Genomic DNA, 26,558 nt, shown 5'->3' on the forward strand with positions numbered 1-26,558 from the left:
TGCCAGGGCTTCTACTTCTACTGTGTGCATAACATTGTAGCCTTTCTGGCCTTGTATGCCATACACTAAACAAATAAATATTTGGAGACAACACTGGCCTTCCCTGTACCTGCTTAATCCTGAGTTAAAATTGTATTTGAAGCCACTGATGGAGGAGCTGCATCAGATTCTAAGTTAACTGGATTCCAGATTGATCTCATCTTGTGAACCCAACTCATTTTGGGAACCGACTGATAGTTAATGAGTAACTCTAAAGCTTCTCATCTGATTTTCTGTAATTGATAGAACCAGCTGTAGAGCCATGTAACAAGGTTAAATGCCAAGGAATATCGCCATGACTTTATTTTGCTTCTCTATTTGGTTCATCTTCATGGCAATATCACACAGCTTTATTGGTTCATTTCCTGTAGGATCACGATCCAGGTTGATTGGCACATAAGCAAGATATTACTGTGTGATCAGTTGTGCAAGAATGTTGAGTGCACTTTGGAACATGCATCCCGTTTTAAGCAACTGGGTAGGAGAAGGAATGTGCAGTTGGATGCATATCTAATTCAATCCACTTCTTAGTCTGTTACTCATGCCTGCAAGCCTGTCTAGGCCTGCAGACCTCCTTAGCTTGAACCAGGCATACATACTTAAAGGTAGTCTCCATGGAGACTCTCAGTCATCCAGGTCATGGTTGTCCCAAAGGTGCTTTTTCAAGAGGCAACTGGACTTTCTGGTTTTTCTTTGAAGATGTTTTGCTTCTCAGCCAAGAAGCTTCCTCAACTCTTAAAGGTAGTCTCTTTCATTGCATATGATGAAATATAGATGGGTGGTTTTTTGGCAGGTTGTATGTCAATTTCTTTCTTGGCTTGTTATCTTGTGCAATTTTGTTTACTTGGCCAAACATGGATAGACATTAGCAAAAACCATCTTGGCCCTTCAAGGCTCCTTGCATATCTTGTATCTCTCCATATCTAGCTCTTACTGTTATTTATGCTTGATGGCAATCCAGGGCTACTGCCTGTGTAAAAAGGTAGAAATGGCCTTTAAAATAGGTGGGATGTTGGCCTTCTTGGTCTTGACTTGGTGTATATTTCTTTTGAGCTGCTGTTAATTCTATTGTCAGTGAGAAAAAAATTCTGAATCCCTACTAAGGGTGTCTTGGATGCTCCTTGTGTTAGCCTTCTGTTGTTATCTTCAACTCGCCAGATATAGTAGGAAATGTTCAAATGGGGCAGTTGACAAACACCATGAAATGAATGATAGATTCTGTCCTTCCCACATGCCGTAAGCCTTAGTGTCCTTCAAGTCAAGATGAGCTAGATGATAGCTCTCATCATGTCCACTAATGGGCAGTGGCCATGTTGGCTAGCAGCATGGGAATGATAAAGCAATGCTCCAGGGTCAGGTTTTCCTATATCAGAATGCATGCTCACAACTGTAAAAAAGACAAGTACGAAATAACCCTATTTGGTAGCTTAATTCCTAATGCTACCTTTTCTCAAAAGAGAGATGCGTGTTGATCTCTGCTTCCTTTCCTTGTTCACATAACAACATGAAATTATAATTGGAATAGGAGTAATTTAGCAACCCCTTCCCCTTCAACTGCGGAGAAACAAGTGGCAATTAAATATGAAGAAATACAATCTCCCACCATGAATATTAATAAATAGCTGAAGGTACTATCTGTAGTATTCCAAGATTGGGGCTCCCAGCTGTTAATTTGGGAAACGACTCCATGCATATAAAACAGCTTCATGCAAATACTGTGGATGATAAACAGGATTTATTTGAGGGAGGCATTGAAAGCCAAGTGAATTGACTGGCCATGGGCTAGTGTGACTATAGACAGGGAGAATATAATTCTTAGATTTTTGTGGAGAGAAGAGGCTGATAATGGCATTTACAATTGATCTCATAAATTCTCTATATTTGATGACCAGCAGTTTCATAGGAATTCTACCTTACGCTGTCCTGACCCATTAATAGTTCCTATCACTTGATTGCAAGGAAACAAAGACCAATACATGTATGAAAAAATGATCACCGGTTAAGAATAGCAATAGCAATAGCACTTAGACTTAAATATTGCTTTACAGCCCTAAGTGGTTTACAGAGTCAGCCTATTGCCCCCAACAATCTGGGTTCTCATTTTACTGACCTTGGAAGGATGGAAGGCTGAGTCAACCTTGAGCTGGTGAGACTCGAACTGCCAAACTGCTGGCCACTGGCAGTCAGCAGAAGTAGCCTGCAGTACTGTATTCTAACCACTGCGCCACCACAGCTTATACAGAAAGAAACCTGGCAGAACAATCATCTATATGCATTTTTGGGTGAATCCCTTTGAATATATTCAAACCCATTTTTCCTGGTGTTTTCACAAATGATACGTGCCAAATACAATATATTTGGGTGTATGTGTGTGTTTGTGTGAAGTCCAGATTGCATATTGACCCAAGCAGAAGGATGTACTGGATATGCTTCAATAATAATGATGCCCACAGAATTTTCCATCCCAGATATAAGCGTTCATAAAAAGACAATCTTTCATAAACTCCTTCCCTTTGCCTTAGCGGAATACTGCCAAAAAATAAGGGTGCAGGTTGTTCATTAGCAAAGAAGCCAATCCAAGAAGCCCAGAGCTACTTTCCTAATCAAGAAAGGGAGAACTTGATGATGGCCTTCCATAGCAAAAGTTTCTCTGAGCAGAAATTTCATTTCCTACTCTAAAGGAAAGGTTCACAGCCCCCCCTTTTAAAGATTTTTTTCTGCAGCTGTCTGATGCTGCCATGGCAGTCATTAATGGACAGACATCTTTTATGTTTTCTTAATTAGGAGGTATCGGTATTGGGATTTGTTTGAGCTGAACAGAGACTGTCTGGGAAGATAAGAAGTTGATTCATTCCAACTGAGATGGAGACAGTGCTCTTAATTATCAGACATAACTATGAATTGCAGCACACATTGCCAAATCTATTTCTGGAATGTTTGGTTTTTATAAATTATAGTTCTCTTCCATATTCTTTTAGAATCCTTTCAGATAGGGCAGTCCAATGGCACAATCAACTTGGTCATTCAAGAAGGGTTTTGAGAGGCTTCCAAACAAATGCAGCTTCAGAGGAGGGGAAGGGTTTATAATATATTACTGAAGTTCATGGTTAATGAACATGCAGTAATAAATGATCTATGCCTGGAATAGAGAGGAGAGACAGCCAGTTGGGTGAAATCGTTAAGGTGCCAGGCTAGAAACCAGGAGACTTGGGAGTTTTAGTCCTGCCTGAGGCATAAAGCCAGCTGGGTGATCTTGGGACAGTCACTCTTTCTTGGTTCTAGAAAGGAGGCAAGGGTAAATCACTTCCAAAAAAACTTTGCGAAGAAAATTGCAGGAACTAATCCAAGAAGTCTCCAGGAGTCAACATCCATCCATCCATCCAGCCATCCGTCCGTCCATCCATCCATCCATCATCCATCCATCCGTCCATTCATCCGTCCATCCATCATCCATCCATCCATCCATCCATCCATCCATCCATCCATCCATCCATTGATCCGTCCGTCCATCCATCCATCCATCCATCCATCCATCCATCCATCCATCCATCCAGGGATGGAGGGTTATAAGCAATGGCACCATTTAAGAATTTGTTCTGAAATCAGTGGTTTTAATGGCAATCATAAGGGGCCTGGGGGTTAGGAAAAAGGAACTGAAAAGTGGTGAATTCTGAGGACAACACCAAATTATTTAATATGATCAACACAAAAGTGAAGATTTTGGGAAGAATCTCTGTAAATGATGGGGTTGGGTATTGAAATGGCAAATGCGGTTCAAATGGAAGCTTAGATAAATTGATGCATCTGGAAGTAATTTCTTTAAACAAAACAAAACAAAACACAGCTGACCTTTATAGATATGCTAATGGAACCAGAGTGGCTGAAACTGCCTCAGGAAAGGAATACTGTGGTTGTCGTGGATTATTCCACAGGAATGTCAGCCAAGTACAGAAAGAGGCACTTTGTGCTGAATATCATTAGGACAGGACTTTTTTTTCCTTTTTTTAAAAAAAAGCCAAATATCTATGGGGTTCACTTGGAGTCCTGCATACGATAGGCAGCCTTCAACAATAGGTAGTGGAGTGGAGGACACATTTCATCCGTACAATCCTCTCTTAAAAAGAGAAAAGTCTTCGTCCTGCCCACTTTTGGAGTGTGATATTAAAATGGCCCACAAGCCCAGAGTTACTCTTTGGGCAATAGAATTTACATCCTCTTGAACTCCAGATGCAAAGTCAGAGCATCAGAATAAGACTTCGCGGAGAAAGCCCAAGAAACCACACAGTGGAATAAGTTTGCGAGATTCCTAAGTATACATTTTATCCTAAGAAGCCAGGCACCCATAACAACAGAAGACTAAAATTACCAATTGAAAATCAGCAGCTTTGTTTGGGGAAACCAGTACTTTCAACATTATTGTGAATGGAAGGGAGGCTATCTTGACAGAGAGCCAGTTTGGTGGGGTGATTCAGGAATCAAACCAGAAACTGGAAAGCCACAAGTTCTGGATTTGCTTTTGGCACAAAGCCAGCTGTGCGACCTTGGGCCAGTCATTCTTTCTCAGCCCTAGGAAGGAGACAAGGGCAGACCACTTCTAAAATCTTGCCAAGGAAGCTGCCAGAATTTGTTCAGGCAGTTGCCAGGTGTTAACACTAACTGAAAGGCACCCCAAAATAAATACAAATAAAATTAAAATTAAACAGATAAACAGTATCTCAGCAGGTAAACCTGCCAAAATGGAGAAATAAAAACCAGAAATTACTCTACTTTTGGATGTGGATTGTTAAGCAGCATTTATCTCTGTTCACACCATCTGCAGGGCTCCCATTAGTAGCATTATCAGTCATTTATAATGCCTCAATATTCTCATATAGAAAATCCAAGGGATAGGAAACTGATATTTTGGATGACAGGACCTAGAATCCTTTGTCAATGGTCATGCTGGCTGAGGCTGATGGGAACTGAAAACTCAAATATTGATTGCTTCTCTGGTTTTCTCTCCCCGTCTCTGAAAATAGAGCTATTCAATCACACTTAAAATGAAGTCTGCAGTTCTTTATTGTATTATAATCTGGGATGGGCGGGAACCCAATTAGCATTTCTGATTGAAAATGGATGATGAATAATCTGCTAGGCCAAGACCTGAAACATTCTGAAAATAATTCATTGGTCAAATACAGAATACCCTTTTTTTTAATTTTCTGCTTTTTGATCTGCTTTAAAATCAGGAAGGAACTATTTTCCTCCTTGTTTTCTTTAATGCACCATTCTTTCCTTGGCAGGCATCTTCATCCTTTTGTGATTTACTTTCTCCTCCTTTCTTTGGATAGGATTAATCACATGGATGTTCCCACTCAATCAGGGCACACACAAAGAATAGGATGATCCCTAGCCAATCAGATCTGGGTGTGGTGTGGTTTTTCCTGAGTTGTTTCAGGGAGGAAAGGGAAATGAGGGCAAGTTAAACGATTTAAGTAATTAAGGTACTAGAGAAGTTATCTGCCTCTTATTTCTCTCTCTCTCTCAGGAAGAAAAAATGAAAAGTCAATACTTGTAGTCTTGTCTAAGGCACGAGGCTAGCTGGGTGACCTTGGGTCCGTCACTCCTTCTCAACCCTAGCAAGAAGGCAACAGCAAGCCACTTCTGAAAATATTTCCAAGAAAATCCAGGCAGTCACCAGATGTCAACACTGACTCAAAGGCCAAATCCCCAAATTTGGCAGCTTTAAGACTTGCGGACTTCAACTCCTAGAGAATTCTGGGAGTTGAAGTCCACAAGTCTTAAAGCTGCCAAGTTTGAAGACCTCTGCTTTAGAGCCCCAGCAGCCCTGCACTTTCAAGAGCTGCCTCTAGGTGGGAGCAGAGGGGATGTGAGACTATTGTCGCCAACTTCCTTTGCTCGTTCTTCCCCAAAGGTGCTAACTGACTTGCCTTGGGCTATGATGCGTCAATGCATGTTGTTTGCCAAAGCTTTTCTTGCAGGATGAGCTACTGGGAGGAATGAGGCTTTTGAAAAAGAAAGGGCAGGTTTTCCGGCTGAGATCTTGCTCAGCTTCATTCACTTTCCCACTGCTAACTGCCAGCCCAGCGTCCTGAAAAATCAAGGCACCCAGACATGGATGCTTCTGGGCTAAAATAATCGTTTCAATTGTTTCGTGCGCCAGAAACGCTGAATACACCCTGACAGAGAGGAAATGGCCACAATGAGAGGAAGAAAAGGGAGAGGTTTATTACTTTATTTAAAGTAAACTGTTAAGGGATTACACACAGGCCCAGGCCCTGGGCTTTCTCTCAGCCACAAGGAATAGCACAAATCACTGCAACACAGCTATTGTTATGGCGGTTCTTGAAAGGAAAGATCTGAAAACCGGAGGCAGAGTAAAAACTCTTTGTAGAGTCCCCGATATAAAGCAGAGACAAATAAGTAGGATAAAAGGACAGTTTCGGATTACTGTGTTGCAGTCAAGTCACACCTCTGACAAATTTATCTTATTAAAAGTAAATAAATGCTAAGGTCACATTAAGGTCAACGGAAGGCTCTCATATGGCCCTTCCTGTTAAAGCTGTTACAGTATTTAATCTTCACACCTTGTTCTCTGCTGCTCAGATTAATGCAGCCAAACCTTACTAACGGATATTTAGGACTAAGTGAACTTCCATGTTTCTTAGCTGAGGGGAATGTTGACTCTATTGATTGAGGATGATGGCAATAAAAACCAACATAGCTTGAAGAAGACCCCAAATTGGGGAAGGATATCTTAAGGGGTAGGGTAAAGAAAATACACACCACACAATGCTGAGGAGGTCTTCTTAGCTAACATCCATTGAAGTTTAATCACATTACAATTATAAAAATTGAAAGTCGATTCATGGTTATAACAGCTCAACATTCATAATTAGTATTGGAAGAAAAATGCACAGTAGAATGATGGCAGAGGCTGCAGTAGCAAATTACAGCAACTAAATAAACACAGAGCTTTGAAAGTTATCTGGCCATGTAGCTGCTCAAGGATCAGGGTTTTGCAAATTCTGATCCCAGAATCATCTCAGATCAGAATTGTTTGCCACTTACTTATTTTGCAAGTTCTCCAGCAATAGTTCTTGGCTTTTTTTTTTAAAGCATAAAAATAGAATGCAAAACACACATTTGAGTGAATATGCATGTAAAAGTAATTTAAATAAACAGACATAATTTAAACACCAATGGTGCGATTAGCTGCTATGCTAATTAATGTGCAAATGGGTAGAAGAAAATGACCCTTCATAACTGCTGGGCATGGGAAGATGCTTTTAAAAGGTGCCCCATCTTCTCAGTTCCAGGGTGAAGTGAAGTCCCACACAAAATTAGCAAAGGCGGATATAGAAATGAGTGCAATCTGTTGCCCATACAGATTGGACAGATCGTGGGAGGGCCAAAAAAATCTGTTTTGATACAGACCTGCTAAAAAACGACCATATGAGATGATGATTTCTAACAAGCTGAGACTACCTTGTAGCGTTTCGTGCACTGTGATTGACATGGCCATTAGAAACCAGATCAGACTGGGTGTGAGATACTGCTGGCATCAAGAACCTAGGGAATGATGTGACACTGTGTTATCTTTGACCAGTAGGTCCAGCAAAAAGTAAAAATGTTGAAGGAAGCTTCCCAAGGGCAATCAAGGCTAAGGAAAGGAAAGGTTGCCTCTCTGGCATGAAAGCAGAAGAGACATGAAAATAACTAAAGTGATTGTAAACTTGCCTCCTTAAGACTGAACATATTCTGCTTTCCCTGCCTGCTCCTTCTAGAATATCTGGGGTGAAAGCTGGGAGAAAAGATACAAACTTGAGTCAGGTTTCATGCCAGGTTTCACGATTTATAGAGAAGTAATAGTTTGCCATAGTCACTCTTGAACCTACACCCTGGGCTTTTGTAGTGACTTTCCAGCCAAGCATTAACCAGCTCTGCTAAGGTTTGGTTGCTTTAGATATACCAGGTGTTGCCTCTGTATGCGAGTTACAAGTGACAATGAGGACAAGTGAGTTATTGTTATTGCTCTGGAAGAAGGAGAAGGTAGTGAGTGTTGCATGTTTGGGGCCCCAGGCTGATGAAAGACAAACTATTAAGTACACTATCCATCTGCTTTATATCCTGCAAATATATGCTTAGATGAGTAGCGATAATAGCGCTATCCTTATCTGAAGCTAGAAATGTACTTGGTGTTTATGAGAGGGTCTCCTGTGCCCTGGGGTCTTCCAAAGCCAGTTTCTTCCTCAAACTGAGGAGAGGACTCAAAGCTGCATTCATAATTTATATGTTCAATGAACTCTTTTTAAATCAACTTCATTGGGTGCAGAATTTAATTGTGTTGGTGCGGAGTATATTATACAGGTTCGTATTTATTGTCTAGAGTAGGGATCTCCAACCTTGGCAACTTTAAGACTTGTGGACTTCAACTCCCAGAAACCCCTGGTCTAGAGTATTGAAAAGGGATTCAAAATAAGGGCGAGTCAAGACTGGACATAAATTCCACATTCAAAAGAGGGAATCTCAATCTCTTTCTCTTGAAAGGAGGCAACTCAGTATGGCTGAGCTCCTGTAAGTGACCAGCATTGACTTGGTCCTGCTTTTCCTAGTAGTTCCAGGTGTCCAGATTTTCTCAGAAGAAAAACTGAAATAGAAGATTGAAGGATGAGATAATTTATACTATGATAAAAGTAGTAGTTATGGAGAACCAATAGATTCCTTTTGTCTTCAGGCCAATTCAATATTTTTGTGATTCAGGTAGCACAGCTATACCACTACAATTCAGAGTCACGAGAGACTGGAAATTTGGTCCTCTGAAATTAGTAACTAGGCTAATGACAAATGAATTTTATACAAAGGAAAGATTTAAATGAGAAAGTTGAAATAATGTCTGAAAATAAAGGTTTTTTTTCCTTCTGGTATAAAGGGTTTAGGTAGTAAACACTGGATTCCAAATCCCTCCACAAGAATTGCTTAATGGCATTCCAGAATAGTGGTTAAGTGAAGTCATGTTGGAGGCTGGTATTACATGTTGTGGCATAGAAATGCCTTCAATAAAGGCATTCCATGATTTATTTTGTTGTGGCTGGAAAAGAAACACCAGAGTGAGGGGTCCTTGGTGCTCTCTGAGCTTGGTTGTTTTCTTGCAGATGTTTCATTACCCAAACTAGGTAATATCATCAGTCCTAATACTGATGATGTTACCTAGCACTGATGTTTCCTAGTTTGAATATTGAAACCTCTGCAAAAAAACAAAACAAAAACAACCAAGCATAGAGAGCACCAAGGACCTCTCATTTCAATCCTGAGCTACAAATATTCTCCTTTATTGGGACACTGGAGTGCTCTCACCTTATTGGCAGGTAAAAACTTGTTTTATTCCTTCTGATATTTGAGAGGCCCAGGAACAATCAGCCCTTGAAACAATTAAGTATGCTGGCAAACTGTGGTATGTAGGTACCAAGTTTTTATTTATTTATTAGATTTTAAAGAAAATCCTGCCTTTTTTAAATAAATAACTCAAGGCAGCGAAAATACCCAATACTCTTTCGTCTTAGTTTCCCCACAACCCTGTGAGATGAGTGGGGCTGAGATAATGTGACTGGCCCAAAGTCATTGTTGGCTTTCATGTCTAAGATGAGACTAGCACTCATCTCTCCTGGTTTCTACCCTGGTGACTTAACCACTAGATCAAACTGCTCTTCAGAATCCAGGGACTTTACAAAATTTAGTCAGCATTCCATAACAAATTGAAAAAGTGGCTACAAAAATGGTTCCAACAATGGCTGAACGCACCTTAAATGAATGAATTCTGCTGTAACTTTTTACATGTTTTCATATATGAAGCTAACTGAGATTAAATTGTAGACCATTATTTAAATAACTGGGGATTCTGGAAGTTGTATAGAGCAAAGATGCATTCTATGGAGAAAACCTGAGAAGAAAATAAAAAAGGAACTCAAGTGTTTTGATTTTGTTTTGTTTTGTTTAAAATGTTTTTTTTACTTCATTTAAGGGAGAAAATCCCACAGTATCTGTTAAAAAACAAATAGCAACAGGGACACTTGGCATGCAAAATTATTTTGAACATTCTTTTACATTAGTGGCAGCCAATTCAACACGCATTTTACAGAGATTTATTTCTTTGTTATCAAACAGGTAAATCAGAATTCTGTCATTCATACCATATTGAAAAATGGTCTATATGGGACGAAAATGAATCAGGCAACAAAGATACTATTTATAAATCAGATCATCTGAGGACTTTGTTTTTCACATTGTATAGTACAACAAACCAGTATTTTACACAGTCACTGGAGTAACAATTATTCCATTATACTTCTAAACCAGCATATGAATGAAAGGGAGTTGTAGTTTTCGAAGGCAGTCTAGTTAAAATGTTAATTTTACAGTGTTATTGCAACAAAGAGACAGTGAAAACTGCAAATTTGAATCTTGACTCAGATCACCAATGTAGAAATGGGTAGTGCTATAAATAAGAATGATGCGGAAGATTGGGGCTCGGTATTTTAACACATTTATTAAATTGTGGCTGGTTGAACATCTGACACCAGTATGATGTGCTTCTTCCTATCTTAAATCCAGTTTATTGGTTGTTTTAAAGGGGAAAACTGGTTCTGTAAGATATATTTGCCATTAGTATAAAAGAAGAAGAAGCACATCAAGAGGCTGCCAATTAAATTGGTTTTATGAGGGGAAAAATACATGCCAGACCTGGCAGAAAAAGAGAGATGGGCCTATACTTTATAAATGAGGTAGAAGCCAAGTGTTGTGACAGTGTGAAGGATAAGAGAGCTTTGGAAGCAATTATTCCAAATGGTTATGAAGAAAGTGACAAGATGGGTGGAGTACAGAAACTACCCCTATTTCTGTGCATGACAAAAAAAAAAGAATGGGGGGGGGGCAGGGACAAAGTGGGCCTGATTTACATTTTGTTACGCATTAGTAATTTTGAGAAACAACAACAGAAAGTTATCCATGGGTTTTCCCCATATCCCTGAGGTGGGGCCACTCTTCACACGGATGCCATTATCAACTTGAGGAAGCCTGCCTGTGGAAGGGTCATTAGGTCTGAAATATGGTCATGTAAACATCAACCCTTGCCACCCTGACCTTCCTTGGGAAATCAATGAACCATCACCACTTACATTGTACGTACACAACAAAAAACAGAACTGAGTCATTACCTTTAAATTAGGAATCGGCACAAAAAAACCCTTAGAGCTTTATTGTTGTACCCCTCCCCCCCGCATAAGGAGAGGGGAATAAAAATATAATTATATATGTATATATATTAAACCACTATTTAAGTACATACCCTATTCATAAATAACCAAACACTTTCTGCCATTGCAAAATTACTCATTGAGATCTTTAAAATGACATCCTCATTAAGACCAAAAAAACAACAACAAACAAACTGGGAGGGGAGGGTCTTCGTGTTGGGTTAATTTGCGCATGAAAACAATAACACAAATCTGGGGTTGAGTGTGTAATACGTAATTCCCAAGTCTGGAGTGTGTAGCAAAGCCAGTTTTCTTTTCCCCTTCCACTCTGCTCCCAGAAGGGAATGAGTCCATTTGCAGATTCAGTCAATGTATTCTTCCCCCCCAAAAAACAGCTAGGAAGGGAGCATGTTGTGGGCCCACAGGCAGAAAGTTTTCAAGAGCTTTCTTTGGGTTTGGCAAGATTTCCATTTCTGGGAGCGTGGGAGGGTGGGATTCCTGGAAAAAGATGCATTTCTTCTACGTGTGAATCCATTTTCTCTCATATAAATAGAAGCCAACATTTCCACACAGGACATGCAAAGTAGTGCAACAATTCCACTCATACTACTATACAACAGTCTGTTTCTGGAAAGACCGAAAGGGGTCCTTTGTTTCCAAGAAATGCTGCTGATGCCAATGCAGGGATCCTTCTGCTGCTGCAGCCTTCATCTCCAATCCACAGGAAGGAGCGTGCGTAGAACAATTATAAGGTCCGGACAGCTACAGGGTAGAGGAGTGACAAATGTTCAGCTCCTTTGATAGGCAGTTTCTTTGCAGTGTAGTAGTGAATAACCTCAGGCACGCTGTCAAAGGGGGGGCTGTTCTGACCCAAAATATATTTCTCTTTGGTCTTTGCCAACTTCATGTGCATGAACCCTTGGTTACTCCTGTTGGAAAAAGAAAGGAGGGGGGGAGAGAGAGAAAGTTGAAAGTTCCACAAGCCACCATTGATAAGGGAATCTGATGATGAATATGTTACATGAATGTAGAACATGCTGAATATATTAAAAAAATTCCCACCTGTCCTTGGCACCATATGTAAGAAAAACAAAGCAGAACATTTAGTTAAATAATTGCTTTAAAACTCCAGTGACGTGTCATTGAAATGACCATAACCTGTCTGCCAGCTGCCTAAGGGAGTATGGACTATTCAGTGCTTTGGTTTTGAAAGTGCTTTTATTATTTACTTATTAATTATTATTTATTATTGAAATTTTCCATGGCAATTTTATGATGGAATGCAAAATCCTAGGATTTTGGAGCTGCCAAGAGATCCCAGAAAAAGATGCATTTGTTTTAAGATTCTGTAGACAGACATTATATTTTCCAATAAAAGGAGAATATTTGTAGCTCCAGGCTGAAATGAGGTCTCTGAGCTTGGTTGTTTTCTTGCAGAGGTTTCATTACCCAAAGTAAGTAATATCATCAATAGCTAGTATTAATGATGTCACCTAGTTTGGGTAATGAAACCTCTGCAAGAAAACAACCAAGCTCAGAGAGCACCAAGGACCCCTCACTATATTTTCCATTTTCTGCTTCTAAATTCTGAAAAACTGCAGACCCCCCCCCCCATTATGAAGTAGGATTAAAGAGAAAGAGTTGTTGGCTCTGATCAACCATTAATATATATAGTTGTGTGCTACATTACTGAGAATGATGCTATGAATAAATATTGTCTATCCCTAATTAGACGGAACCTCTCTGAATATACCCAAGTTAGGATAACACGATACAAATATAGACCAGTCTATGGGTGGCTTTGGATTTTATAACAAATATGCAACTACTCTGTATTCAGCTGTCAATTTTTTCTGCAAAGTCTAAAAACAAATACCTCAGGCAACAAATGCTAAATTTGAGGGTACAGAAACCCTTGTTGGATGATGCCTCCAGAGAAACATGTATAGCTTACCACTTAATTTATAATGAGCCAAAATGTTTTTTAAAAAAGAGAGAGACAGAGAGAAAAAGAAAAATCTAGGGAGATTTTTCTGACTGCGCAGGCAATTGAAAGAAGGCTGAGAGACTGCAGGGAAGGTGTTTGAGTTTGCGTCTCAAGGGCACAAAGAGATAATTTTAAATTGAGAATAGTGCCTTTATCCCCTCTTAAATTGCTTAAGAAAATTCAGCTTTTTCATAGGACGTGGGGATATCTCCACCCTGTGAAGAAGCTGAAGCAAATTTCAAACTCACATTATTCAAATTTTCCAAGGCAATTTTGTGATGAAATGACCCTTCTCTATAGAGCAGAAATCACTGCAGGCATTGTAATTATAGCTCTGGCACGCTTAAAAAAATCTTGATTTAAATTTAAATTCTTTACGAGAATGATTCTCTTTTGAAACATAATTGTTCTCTAAACGATTTCCTTTAAGCCAAGGGTGACACCTCTAAATACTTATTATGAGCAGATATATTGTGGTATCCCTTCAAGTTTATTATGCTTTTTTTTATCCTCCTCTAGTAAACGCTTTAAAATCCTGATACCAAATTAATGGGATTGTAAAAACAGGTGCATGTTAATTTAAAACTAGAATAGAGGCCAATCTGATGAGAGGTCTTTTTAGATTTAATGCAAGAACAGAAGACACTAGTTAAATTTGTTTGTTTGTTTGCTTGCAGTTAGAATGATTATCTATTGATCTGGATCATATACAAGATTGGTTTGGGATTTAGTTTATATACTGGATCATGATGAGGTTTTTTTTACTACTATCCATTATGGTTTATAAATCACGTTTTATAGCTTGGCATGACATGTGAATGCAACCAACTATGGATCAATCAAACCAATCATGAATAAACTATCTACAGCCTAATATTCAGACAATATGAAAGTTTTTATTTATTTATATGGAGGGAATTATATTGAAAGGTCTGAAAGAGCCAGTGAAAGGTTGGCTCTGTACCAACTTTACACAGGATTCCTACTGGCAGAATATTAGAAGAGAATATCATATTCCTGAATCCAGTTTTCCAAGCCTACTTCCCTGAAGCATATTACATTGCCAAATTATGTTTCCTTGTATTTGTAACTTTGCAAGACATGAAAATGGATCCCAGATTGTCTTATCATAGGACAATTTTTATTTGTCAGAGATAGGAATATAATATGCATATGGGCTGTCAGGGGCTGTCCTATTATCTTGCAGCATAATCATGCTTTAGAACAGCGGCCCCCAACCTTTGGGGTACCAGGAACCTGTTCCCTGGAGAGAGGTTTTTCCGTGGACCGGAGGGGAACGTGGTTTTTTTTTTTTTAAAAGTTTTTTATTATTTTTTTAAAACATAAACATAAAACACATTTTTTCAAAACAAAGCTTTTGATCCGGTCACAAATTAATACAAATCACTAATTTAATTCCTTTAGTTCTATTCAAAGCTTAGTTGTTTATCGGGTCTTTGTTTCTTTAAGGTAGCATTTTAAACTTTCAGCCCCTTTGTTATTCAGCCGCTATTTTATAGCTAGGGATCTTATAGATGTTAATTTTGCTCTAGGCGTTGTTCTAGCCTGGGTTGGTTGTCACTCACCCGGCTTCAAAGAGCTCCGTTTCTATCCAGTTTCCTCAGCACATTTCTTGCCTGTTGTCCCAGCTTTGTGGCAGCCGCCATGGCTGCAGCCCCATGCTGCCGACTCACAGAGGTTCCCTCTGACCTCTGAGGAACTTGCCTGTTCCTCTTGGTCGTCCGAGGTGCCCCTCCTTTTCCCCCATCCTTGCAGGACGGTTCCGGTCCGAAGACCCATTGGTGGCAGTTCGGCAACCGGGGTTTTCGTGGGGCTCATCAGAGCCCGCTATTTCCCTAACTGTTTCACCATGATGCCAAACTGGAGGTCTCTGGAGGGGAACGTGGTTTTGCATGCTGCCTGCCGGAACCCCCGGAAGGGGCTTTACTTGTTTGTGCAGACTGGTTGCTGGCATGCCACAGACCAGTGCCAATCCTTCGATCGGGGGTTGGAGCAGTGGTGGAATTCAAATTTTTTTACTACTGGTTCTGTGGGTGTGGCTTGGTGGGCATGGCAGGGGAAGGATACTGCAAAATCCCCATTCCCACCCCACTCTGGGGCCAGCCAGAGGTGGTATTTGCCGGTATTTGCCGGTAATTCTCCGAACTACTCAAAATTTCTGCTACCGGTTCTCCAGAACCTGCTGAATTTCACCCCCTGGATTGGAAACCCCTGTTTTAGAAAACCTGTTAAATGCACAACACTTTGAATTGATTGCTCTTCTTCCAGTCTTTTCACAACTGTATATAAAAGTTTAGGCATATTCTTGCACTCCTGAAGTGAACAGAAATTGACACAACTTCTACATGGTAAAAAGTTAAATGCAACATCTTTCTGAAAATGTAGTGGATGTCCTTATAATTTATGGATAGTTATTTACATAGTCAAAAAAACCAAAACAGTGAATATGACAGACCAAAAAGCTGCGCACCTTTTCAGTCAATACCCGTTTTGGTAGAAACGGCAGCTTCCAAATATTTCCTACAGCCACCTCTAACAGCTTTTAGTTCTTGTTTTTGGATTTTGCCTTACTCTTCCTTGTGGAAATCTACTAGCTGATAAATATTCTTAGGCCTTGGAAATATCCAACCTTTTTTAAAAAAACTTCATTTTTTCACTGATTATGGGACACTGATCTGCAAGGTAGAACCCACAATCACTGCAAAACACTTGCTGAAACGTTTAACTGACACTGAAGTAGTTACCCAAAAGTCCTCTATGCAGTATTGATTATACAACAATAATCTTCATCAGAGAGTTATCAGAAAGAAATATTTTCTCTAATCTCATCACAGGTCATTGTTTCAGTGAGGCAAACACATAAACCAACAAACTTTGATAAGCCTGAAACCCTTTGGAACAAGGTGCTTTTGACTGATAAAAACCAATGTTGACTTCTTTAGGCACTGCACGTGAAACATTTGAAGAAAAATGTCTGAGGAATTTAAAGAAAAGGACATTTTGCCAGGCATTGAGCAAGATCATTATATGGCATCCAGTAGCACAGAAGTATTGTGTGGGCTGAAGGAAGGATAGATTCTACTAAATTTCAACATTTCCAAGAAGCTAATGTTCCATAGTCAGTGAAGAAATTGAAACTGAAAAGAACTTGGAAATATTACCGTAGTGAGATAACAGTCCAAAATAGTTTCCCAAATCAATCATGAAGCAATTACAAGAGAGAGAAAAAAAAGTCTTTGGAATGGCTACCATGGTTCCCAAACTTGTATATTACTGTAAAAAATGTGGGAAGATCTCAAACATGAAGTGCATGCAAAGAGTCCTCAAAATATTCTTGAACTATAGAAAAATTCTGCAAGAAAGCACACCAAAAGTAAGGGGAAAAAAAGATATATAGCTGCCTGTAGCAAATAGTTGGAAGCCGTTTCTTCTGCCAAAGAAGAGCTATGAGGTGCTAATTGAAAGGGTGTCCAAATTTCCTTACCTGTTGTGTTTAGTTTTCTTTCCCCGCATTCTCATTAACCTTGATTTGATTAAATACAAAATTTAATAAGACATAAGATCAAATCAACTTGAATGGAACGTTTTCCATAATCATTCAGCTGACTGCATGAATTGCAAAAACTCTGATGTAACCCTCTGCCTGTGGAATTAAAATGTGCTCTTCTCTGCTCTCTTGCAAAGTTTGCTGTTCGTGACCCATATTCAGCTGTGGTATGTGTCCTTGCAAGACTGTTAATGGATTTTTGACAGCTCTTGTTCAAAAATCTATCAGGCTTGCCTTTCTAACTGTGGACACAATGAGTGCCTGTGAATTGGGAAGCCTACTGAGGAGTGTGAGCTTCCAATCTTTCGCCTCTAGATGTGATTGTCTTCCACCCTGTATAACTTTACCTAGCTTCCTCTTGCCCCTAGGATCCCAAGGTTCAAACATTCCTCGCTCTGCAATCAGTTAAATACACAAGTGACAGGGTTAAAACACATTCATTCACTTTAAATGCTCACGATGTACTGTACCCTTAAAAGGCAGGTATGCTAATTTCTCAGCCACATTCTCCCCAATCACTTAAACTTTACTGGATCTACATATGCTACAAAGGTAAAAAGAACAGCCGGATGAATTCTTCAAGAAGGTTTCCTGGGAAATTCCTACCTAAAGCATGTCAGCATGCAAAATAGCTACTTTGATGGTGAAATCATTTCCAAGTTAACAGGAAGGAAGCTTTTGAAAACCTGGAAAATTATTGATTCCCCTTTTTTTCAGTCACATTTGTGGGATTTCTTGCCAAATCCAATCTCAATTAAAAGCAGGTCTGCAGAAACTCCAGCAAATAAAACCAGGAAAGGCTAACCAGGAAAGCAGTTTAATGAGTAACTAGAGGAGGGAACCTATTGGATGCAATAGGTCACACTGAGATGTCTGTGGGAGAATGTTGGCAAGAGGAAAGCCAAAGCTGGCATCTCTGCTAGAAAAGGAAACAGCCTATATGATTAGATAAGGGCAGTATTACAAAAGGTCTTGGAGGCAGAAAGAAAATGACTAAACAAACTTATGAAATCTCCTCTTGTTTTGGCAGCTAAGGAACAGCCTGGCTAATAACTGGTAAGGATTAATAAACTCTCATAAATTCCACCATCATACGCTACATCATGTTTCCTCCTTGTCAATCTAAGGCCTTAATGAAACCTTTGGACTGTAGCTACAATAATTCCTTGGAATCTTGACCCGTGCTGATGGAGAATTATCAAAACTGCAGGCCAGCATATTTCAAGAGCTTCAAATTAAGAAGACAAGACAGACAAGAAGGCATTACAAGGATATTGTGCAATGCTGGAGATTCTTTCCAAAGCTATATAATATGATAGGAAACTTGTGAAGTGATTCCAAAGATTGACATTAACATAATGTTTCAGGATATTTTACTCTATAAATAGGGAAATTACATATAGGCTATACAAACGTAACATGGTTCTCTTTGGCATGTCTCATTCACATACCATGGAAAGCCATCATGGTGTTTCTTCAGTTCCACTTAACATTCTCCATGAATCTAACCATTGCAATGGGTAGGTCACAGTTGATTGCTCAATGTGTAAAATCAACCAACTGTGGTTTATTCAGTACATCAAGGGAAAGCAAAACATGGTTTAGCACAGTTTGTGAACAGAACCATTGTGTAGGACTTGTTTTTGTGTGTGAAATTTCAAAATGCACTCACTGTATAGTACAAACTGCCTGGTTAGATTCACAAAACTACTTCAAATGTTAGCTAACCTTTCCAAATACCAAGTTCAATTTTCCAGCACTGACAAATGTTGCATTCCCATAGTAAGGAGTCTTGACAAATAATCTCCAAGAATTTGAACAACCAAGTGATGTTGTGCTGACCATGGCCACATAATCTGGGCTTAAAGCTTTCTCTCTAAAAATAAAGGAACCACAAAAGTGATACTGACAGCTGCATTTGGGAAGGAAAGAGGCCAGTGGACAGCACTGAAAGGTTTAGAGGCAGGCTACAGACAGGAGCCAGATGGAGTTGTGAACTGCAACAATTCAGCAAAACAGTATCTGATGAAACCGACTTAAATAAAGTGATGATTTTTCAGTCCATGTAACCCTGTCAACAGTCACTCAATTGCAATAATAATAGCAATTATGGGCTGCAACCCATTGGCTCCAGATCTAAGTGTTCCATCTACCCAGAACTATTCAATAACATGAAATCTTGGATTTTTTTTCTCCTAACATGGCCAAGATACTGATGCAATCAGATGGGAATCTTATGTACATGATGAAAAAGTCCTGAGTTCTGTTTTCTGTAATTCTTCTATGTTACATGTTTGCACCTTCGCATTAATGCTTATCTTTGGTTGTTTGCTACAACCTTACATACTGCAAATCAGGAAAAAAAGTGTGATAAAGACATTGCTTTAAGAGCTGTTCTACACACTCTACATTCTTTGAATTGTAACACTGTAAGTTACCGTGTTTCCCCGAAAATAAGACCCTGTCTTGTATTGTTTTGCCACCAAAAAAGGCACCAGGTCTTGTTTTCGGGGGGGGGGGGGATGTTGTCCACTGACTCACCTCACTTGTGCCTGTCACCCCCAGCTTCCTTTCTTCTGTCAGAGGTCTTTAGGAACTACAGCAGCCGGCAAGGCTTTCCTGAATGCTGCAGATGATAACAGAGCTCCAGAATGATCCGGAGCGCTGTTATCGGCTGCAGAGGCCTTTAGGAAAGCCTTGCAAACCTTGCCGGCTGCAGAAGAAATGGGCCAGCAAGACAGGGTGTACGAGGCCTGGTTGCAACTGTCTGAAGGTAAGTAGTACAGCAGCTCCACCCACCCCATCCTCACCCTAGCTTAATTTTTATCCGTGCACCCTGGAGTGGGTGGGGTCTTAATTAGGGCTTATTTTGGGGGTTGGGCTTATTTTGGGCACACATGTAAAAATCAAGCTAGGACTTCAGGGTAGTCGGGGAAACACAGTACATGTTATGGTCATTAGATAGGAGAGGATTCTATATAGTACTCCTGATTTGATAATTTATAACATGCAGAGAGCTTTTAAAAGTGGAAGAGTATATTGAAACTATACTCCTATTCCTGTTGTTGTACAATCCAGAATTCTACATTTTTTTGGTGAAATTCTTAGATTGTTAAAATGAATGAATGAGTTAAAATGTATTTTAAACCAGGCTGAAGAGGAAGCCGTGGTTGAGCAGAGTTCCATGTCAAATGGCCATATAGCAGCCAACACCAAAGGGAGTGTAAATGTCCAAAAACTATCCGCATCTGGGAGTCAATCATTTAAACTGGCAGCACCATTAGCTATCAAATGAGCAATTCTCTTGCAGAAAAGTTGCTTTGTGCTGAAAATCAGCTTTCATTGTGATGAACTAGCTTGGTCCATGGCCGCTGATTTGTGGCATCAGACTTTTAGCAACCAGCCAGAGCACTGGAAAAATTAATTGAGAACTGGAAATGTGCTATGAAAGGAAAGAGGCTCTTAGTTTTCCCATTTAAAATTTCCAGACATGGGCCTCTGGACGATAACAACCACCCAGCATTTTCCTGAAGCACTGTAGGTTACAATAATTGCATCAAAGCTCTGCCATGCTTCGCAAGTGGAGTGTGTGCCATTCATAACCATAATTGGAAGGAATCTACTTAATACTATTCAGCCACACTACTTACAATGCAGTTCCTGCCTATGAAAAAATAGTTGCCTCAACGAAACAAATGGGACATTTTTTTTATCAAAATGATTACGAAATACTGCATATGGCAGACACGCTTTCTTCACCACCCCACCCACCCCACCATTACATGAACCATCACCTTCCTAATAATTGTGGCATTTAATAAGGCTTCACACTTTTTTTGCAGCTGCCGGGACACATTGCCCACAGCAGTAGGTTGCTTCCCAAGACCTCTTACTTTCAGTTATAATTGCTTAATGCATTTTTCATGAAGAGCACAGGGTAATAGTTATGTTAAATTGCCTTCTTTTTCATGATAAAATGACTTTAAAACACTCACATGTAACATTTATGCAATTGGAGAGAGAGCATGGGCTCAATGATTATGACTCTATTACTTGGAATCCCATGCATTGTCAGGCTCACTTCATCTCAAAAGGAAAAAGAGAATTTTCATTCTCCATCACAACCACACTGGCTGTATAATAAGCCATAATTGTAGAGTGGCCACTGCTTAGCTCTATCACATAGACATCTGCACACTTCTGAGATCACAGAAGCTTAGTGAGTGCCTGTAGCAAGGTACCGTGGTCCTTAGGACTGAGAATCAAGGCTGCTTATAGTGCATTTGTGGAGAATCCAAATAATGTCATCAAATTTTAGTCCCTGGCACATGTTTTACATTTTTTTAGTTATGGTATTCCAATCTCCCTCAATGGAACAAAATATGCAGAATGTTGTAGAGCAGGGGCATCAAACTCACGGTCCGGGGGCCGGATGCGCCCTGCATGGTGCTTAGATCTGGCCTGCAGGGCCATCCTGGAAACAGTGAAGGACTGGCCCACGGTGCCTCTGTCAGTGAAAACAGAGCTCACAAGGGCCACACACAGCTCTCTCAAGCTCTGTTTTCGCTGGCAGAGGGTTGCAGGATGCCATTGCAGCCAAAAACGGAGTTCAGGAGCCCATTTTCGCTGGCAGGGTGCTCAGGCCACCACATATGCCCCCTGACATGAGTGATGTCATGCTGGCCATGCCCCCCTGCCACCGCAAGGTCAAACACAACCCTGATGTGGCCCTCAATGAAATCGAGTTTGACATTCCTGTTGTAGAGAATTCTGTTTCCTCTTGGTGTTGGTTGTGATAGGTGGCAGCTTAAGTTTCAGCAGAGACACGAATCACTTCTGATCCCTTTCTTTCTCTGAATTGTCAAGTTGTTCTGAGCGAGCGCACAGGTGTTTCACACAATTGAATGCAAATTAAAAAAAAAAGCTTTTACAGTACAGCAGCAAAAATAGTTTCAAACCAGGAGTACCATTTCCACTCAGATTAACAGGAATGTATGATTTATGTGCAAGTAAGGATCCTTAAAAAAAAAAAAAATCAGAATAACAATATTTCTGAGGAAACTAAAAAACAAGGCAAAGCAATTGCTTCATTTTCTAACAGCTAATGTTCCAAAAATGGATCTTTAGGAAGATTTACCAGATGTCATTAGTTCTATAGTTCTGAATTTTAAAAAAATGTCATTGTAAATCATTGCTTCTTTGCTACAAAACACAGGGATGCCAATATAATCAAAGGGGGTTTCCCTGATTAGAAAATACAGCATTATTAATATAGAAGGAAGACTTGGCAAAAGGTACCAATGAGCATTTTGCACTTCTAGAAATTCAGAATTTTTGTGTAGAGGAAAAGGGAGAGAAATGTGCTCAGATGGAGAAATGCTTGTCACGAACTCTGCTATATTTGCTACTAGTGAAAATGAAAAAGGACAGGGTGGGAAACAGAGGCTGTGTTAGGCACAAGTAACCAGACCTACATGTGTAAAATTCAAATTTACCATTTTTTAAATAATCTGCCTATTATACAGGAAACTCCCCAGACTGCCAGCCTTAGCCTGGGAACAGACAGATAAGATTCTATGGAGCTTAAGGGAAGTCAGTTCTGGATCACTTGTGGCTACACAAAGACTTGAAGCTAATTCTGCACTTGATGCCTCCCCTGGCCTGGTTGGGTACTTCCCAACAGGCTGAGTAGGTAGGTTAAAAAAAATTAAGATGCCTAAGGATGTTCTATCACAGGGCTGTGAAACTCGCAGCCTGCGGGCCGGATGTGTCACATGCTGGCCATGCCCATGCCTGGTTTAGTGAAGGGAAAAAAAGTTGCGATATGTCATGTGATACCGCTGTGATGACATAAGTTTGACACCCCTGTTCTATCATGATGTCAGCCTTCACAAGTAAACCAGATAGGAAACATGACCAGATGAACTATTCTGCCTTATTGTAAGGCTACTACATTAACAGAATATTGCAGGCCTGAAAGTACAAATCTCCCATTGTCTCCTTTGCAGCCTAAGAAGTTAGGGAGATTGCTCTTTCTCCTCCCATTATAGAGCTATGGGGTATGACCTCTCTTATCTGAGCATTCCCTAAACAGTATCTCTGCCTTGTTCCTCAAGGTCTTTCTTACATACCATCCACATAATTTGTCAGCTGGAATCTCTGTAGGATACAGCAGATTTTTTTGCAATAAAACACTTAAATGAAAGTATCTGTGTGGGTGCTGTACTGTAATTTCAGAAACTACAAAAAACAAGAAAAGCTATGATATGATCTGAAAGAAGGCACATGTCTAGACACAGTTCACAATCACAGCCAACTCTACTAGTTTCAGCGTGGAAGAAAAAGAAAATGTAAGCTTCCACAGAGTGAAGATCCTGCATGATCATGTTTACTTAAAAATCACAAGACTGTCTAGGCAATTCCTTAGATTTATTTTATGTTGTTTTTGTGAAGCTAAAAACAAAAGAGTCTCTAGAAATTCCTGCTTGAGAGTCTGATGTTGTGCAGGAGGATTAGCAAAGAGGCAGAATGTGACAATTGAATCCTACTAAGAGGTCTCCTTCCTCATCGTCAACCACACCTGTTATTTGCCTACTTCTGCTTCATATCACAGGTTGTTGTAGGTGAGATAAAATAACAATATGGATGACCAAACACTAGAAGGGGAGGGAGGTAACTCAATCAGAGGCTATTTCTTGGACCAGTTTAATAGGCGATCCATTCTAAGGAGATGGCATTGGGGTCCATAATCTCTGCCATGAACTCCCGAGAAGTGGTTCCTCAGCCAAACCACCAGTCCTATAACTTTACCTCCCCTACTTGCAGTAGCAAGTACAATAATATGAATCTATAGTAATATTATACATTACAGTATGGTAGGTGATTATATTAAACTATATTACTGTACAGTATGTCATCTCCCCTGAAATGTACCACAAATATGTCTGCTCTGGGAGGACCAATGTTCTTTCTGCAAGATATCAAACTTTTATTTAGGACAATAATCAGTTGAATTTTAGGTTGCTACAGAGATTCCCTACTGACAATGATCCTGAAACCTTCTCAGCATCATTCAGATGCATGACTCAAAAACTCTTTTTGGCTATAATGATGAGTAATGTCTTTGGTTACCTGTTTGGTCTCAATGCAGCTATTCCGCTATAGCAACTATTGCTTTGCTATTTAGAGTATTGTCAAATTATAGATTTTAATCTGTGAAAAGAATGATGGAACAGGAGACTCTCAGACTCCTACTCACATTCCCTACAACTTGCCTGTTGGTTGATACTTCTATCTCTTCACTTCATTTATTTCCTGGAATTTATAGCTCTCATCCTATTCAGTAAAATGTTGTGCTTAGCATGAGAATGCAGCTGAATTCTCCAATTAACTAAATGGCAACGACAGCTTTTTTAAAAAAACATTAACAAAAAGTAAATGGGAACAAGTAAATCTGAGCTCATTTCTCCCCACCCCCCAAGAGGGTGGAAGGACAAGAGGAATGCAGAAATGCAACTCTGAACACATAGTTTTGACAGCAAAGTCAGAACTTCAATGTCTTTGCCAGTTTTTGTAGGTACTATTGGAAATCAAAAGAGCAATAGCCATTACTCATACAGATAGGTGTGGACACATCCTAACACCCTGCCTTCTGCTATAATTATCCTTCAAACAGGATTTTATTGGAAACTGAATCCGCATGTTTCCCTTTCACCTTATTCTTGATTACTTTAGATTTATTGTTACACTGCGTCTCTAATATTCTGAGCTATGAAAGGAAACAGTAAGAAAATAAAAGGTCTGTTACAATATAAAAGAAATTCATATATTCAATCCATCATTTTCCGAAAAAGCATACAGGGTAGGAAAGCAAACATAAATGCCATCACAGTCTGTTGGGAGTGAACAGAAAGGGGCTTATATTAAACACATGAATGGTGCATTAAAGATGTCAATGGCAAAAACTAAACAAACCAAGAACTATGACAGAGGCAAGCCCAGGCTTGTGTTCAATGAAGCTATTTGGTTGCGTCATTGCCATGCTATTTTTCAGAATATAAGAAAGCGATCGGATATAAGCCTCAGTGAATGCCCTACACCTCAAAGAATTGACTTTTTAAAATAACGTATGAAATTTGGGCAGGGGGACTTAGGTACCCGGTACCTAAAGTTAAAAGCTTAATAATTTACAATGGAGATCTAGTTTGTTATGGTGGTTAAGATATCAGGGTGGAAACTCTGAGTTTTAATCCCATTTTAGGTGTGAAGCCAGCTGGGTGACCTTGGGCCGGTCACTTTGTCAGCCTTTGGAAGGAGGCAATGGCAAATTAGTACATCTAAAATTTTGCCAAGAAAACATCAATAACTCATCCCAACAGTCAGTCACCAGGAGTCAACACTGACTCAAAAGTACCTATGGAAGAGAATATTTGCAGCGCAGGTCAATGGAGTCCTTGGTGCTCTTGGAGCTTGCTGGTTTTTTGCAGGCATTTCATTACCAAACTAGGTAACATCATCAGTGCCAATGATGTTACCTAGTTTGGTAATAAAATCTCTGCAAGAAAACCACCAAGCTCAGAGAGCACCAAGGACCCCATTGACTCGAAGGGAAAAAAATTACAATGACCCACGTAAAGTGCCCAGCAAATTCATGAGGACATTTCTCCTGCCCTCTTGCCACAAGACAAACATGGAGCAATATCTGATTATATATTAGAGTGCTATTCTTTTGACATAACAGACATCAGACCCTCCCTCCTAGCTATGCTTCTTTGGAGGAGGAGGAGGAGGAGGAGGAGGAGGAGGAGGAGGAGGAGGAGGAGGAGGAGGAGGAGGAGGAGGAGGAGGGAAGAAGAAGGGGGAGGGGAAGGGGAAGGGGAAGGGGAGGGAGAAAAAGAAGAAGAAGAAGAAGAAGAAGAAGAAGGAGGAGGAGGAGGAGAAGGAGAAGGAGAAGGAGAAAGAGAGGGAGAAGAAGAAGAAGAATCAGCTACTTTTCAAAAGAAGAGCTTTTAGCACCTATTTTGAAATCAGGGAGAAATCTAGGAGGATCCCTTCCAACAACAGGCACTTGGTTAAACAATAACAACAACTTGCTAACAGCAGGACCCTCTGCCACTTCCTTGTAAATGCAAAGAGGACTTGAGTTATGATTTAAACAACAGCCCTTCAGCTGAAATGTTTGTAGAGGTGGTGTGAAGTCCTTATGGCCTTCCCTGTATCCCACATCAAATGATTACATTTCAAGCATTTGGAGTTCAAACAGTGGCATTGCTTCTGGATCCAAGCTTATGCTGGCTGTGAAGATCTTAAAAGTTTGTTGGGGCTTAAAACCTGCAGCCAATACAGGATTCTAGTTTGCTAATGGGGGTGCCACTGAGCACAGTTCTGCTGGTTGGCACTGTCTCCTACCCCCACTTTCCAGCTATTTTATTGTGCCCTCAAATGTTTGCCTGAGAACACAGGGAGACCATCTAGAATGGGAGCAATATTGTAGGGAAAGAGAGCTGGCTAAAAAATCTCCTTCACCCAGTAGAAATCTAAGAACAAAGGGCGTTTCTTTCATTCACGGATGTTCAGTTAGGATTTAAGCTATAAAGTTCCTCTCTTATCCCATGGATGGGAACTTTCATGCAAAATATTGTGTTGAAAAGGAAAAATCAACACATCTTTGCAAATAAATAAATGGAGATAAGAGCCAGCAAGGGCTTAAATT

The 26,558-nt window shown here is 40.0% G+C and overlaps 1 protein-coding gene across 1 annotated transcript in view; it reads right to left on the reverse strand.

Moving 5' to 3' along the window:
• Nucleotides 1-10,208: 10,208 nt before the first annotated feature.
• SHB (SH2 domain containing adaptor protein B) overlaps nt 10,209-26,558 on the reverse strand; it is a 144,481-nt gene continuing 128,131 nt past the window's right edge. Inside the window, 1 exon segment of the mRNA XM_070935421.1 lies at nt 10,209-12,220. Within this exon segment, the coding sequence (XP_070791522.1) occupies nt 12,037-12,220 (184 nt within the window). The 3' untranslated portion in view covers nt 10,209-12,036.

Source organism: Pituophis catenifer, unplaced genomic scaffold (assembly GCF_029215685.1).
Source record: "Pituophis catenifer annectens isolate HBS135680 unplaced genomic scaffold, rPitCat1.0.hap2 SCAF_2, whole genome shotgun sequence".
Taxonomy (NCBI): domain Eukaryota; kingdom Metazoa; phylum Chordata; class Lepidosauria; order Squamata; family Colubridae; genus Pituophis; species Pituophis catenifer.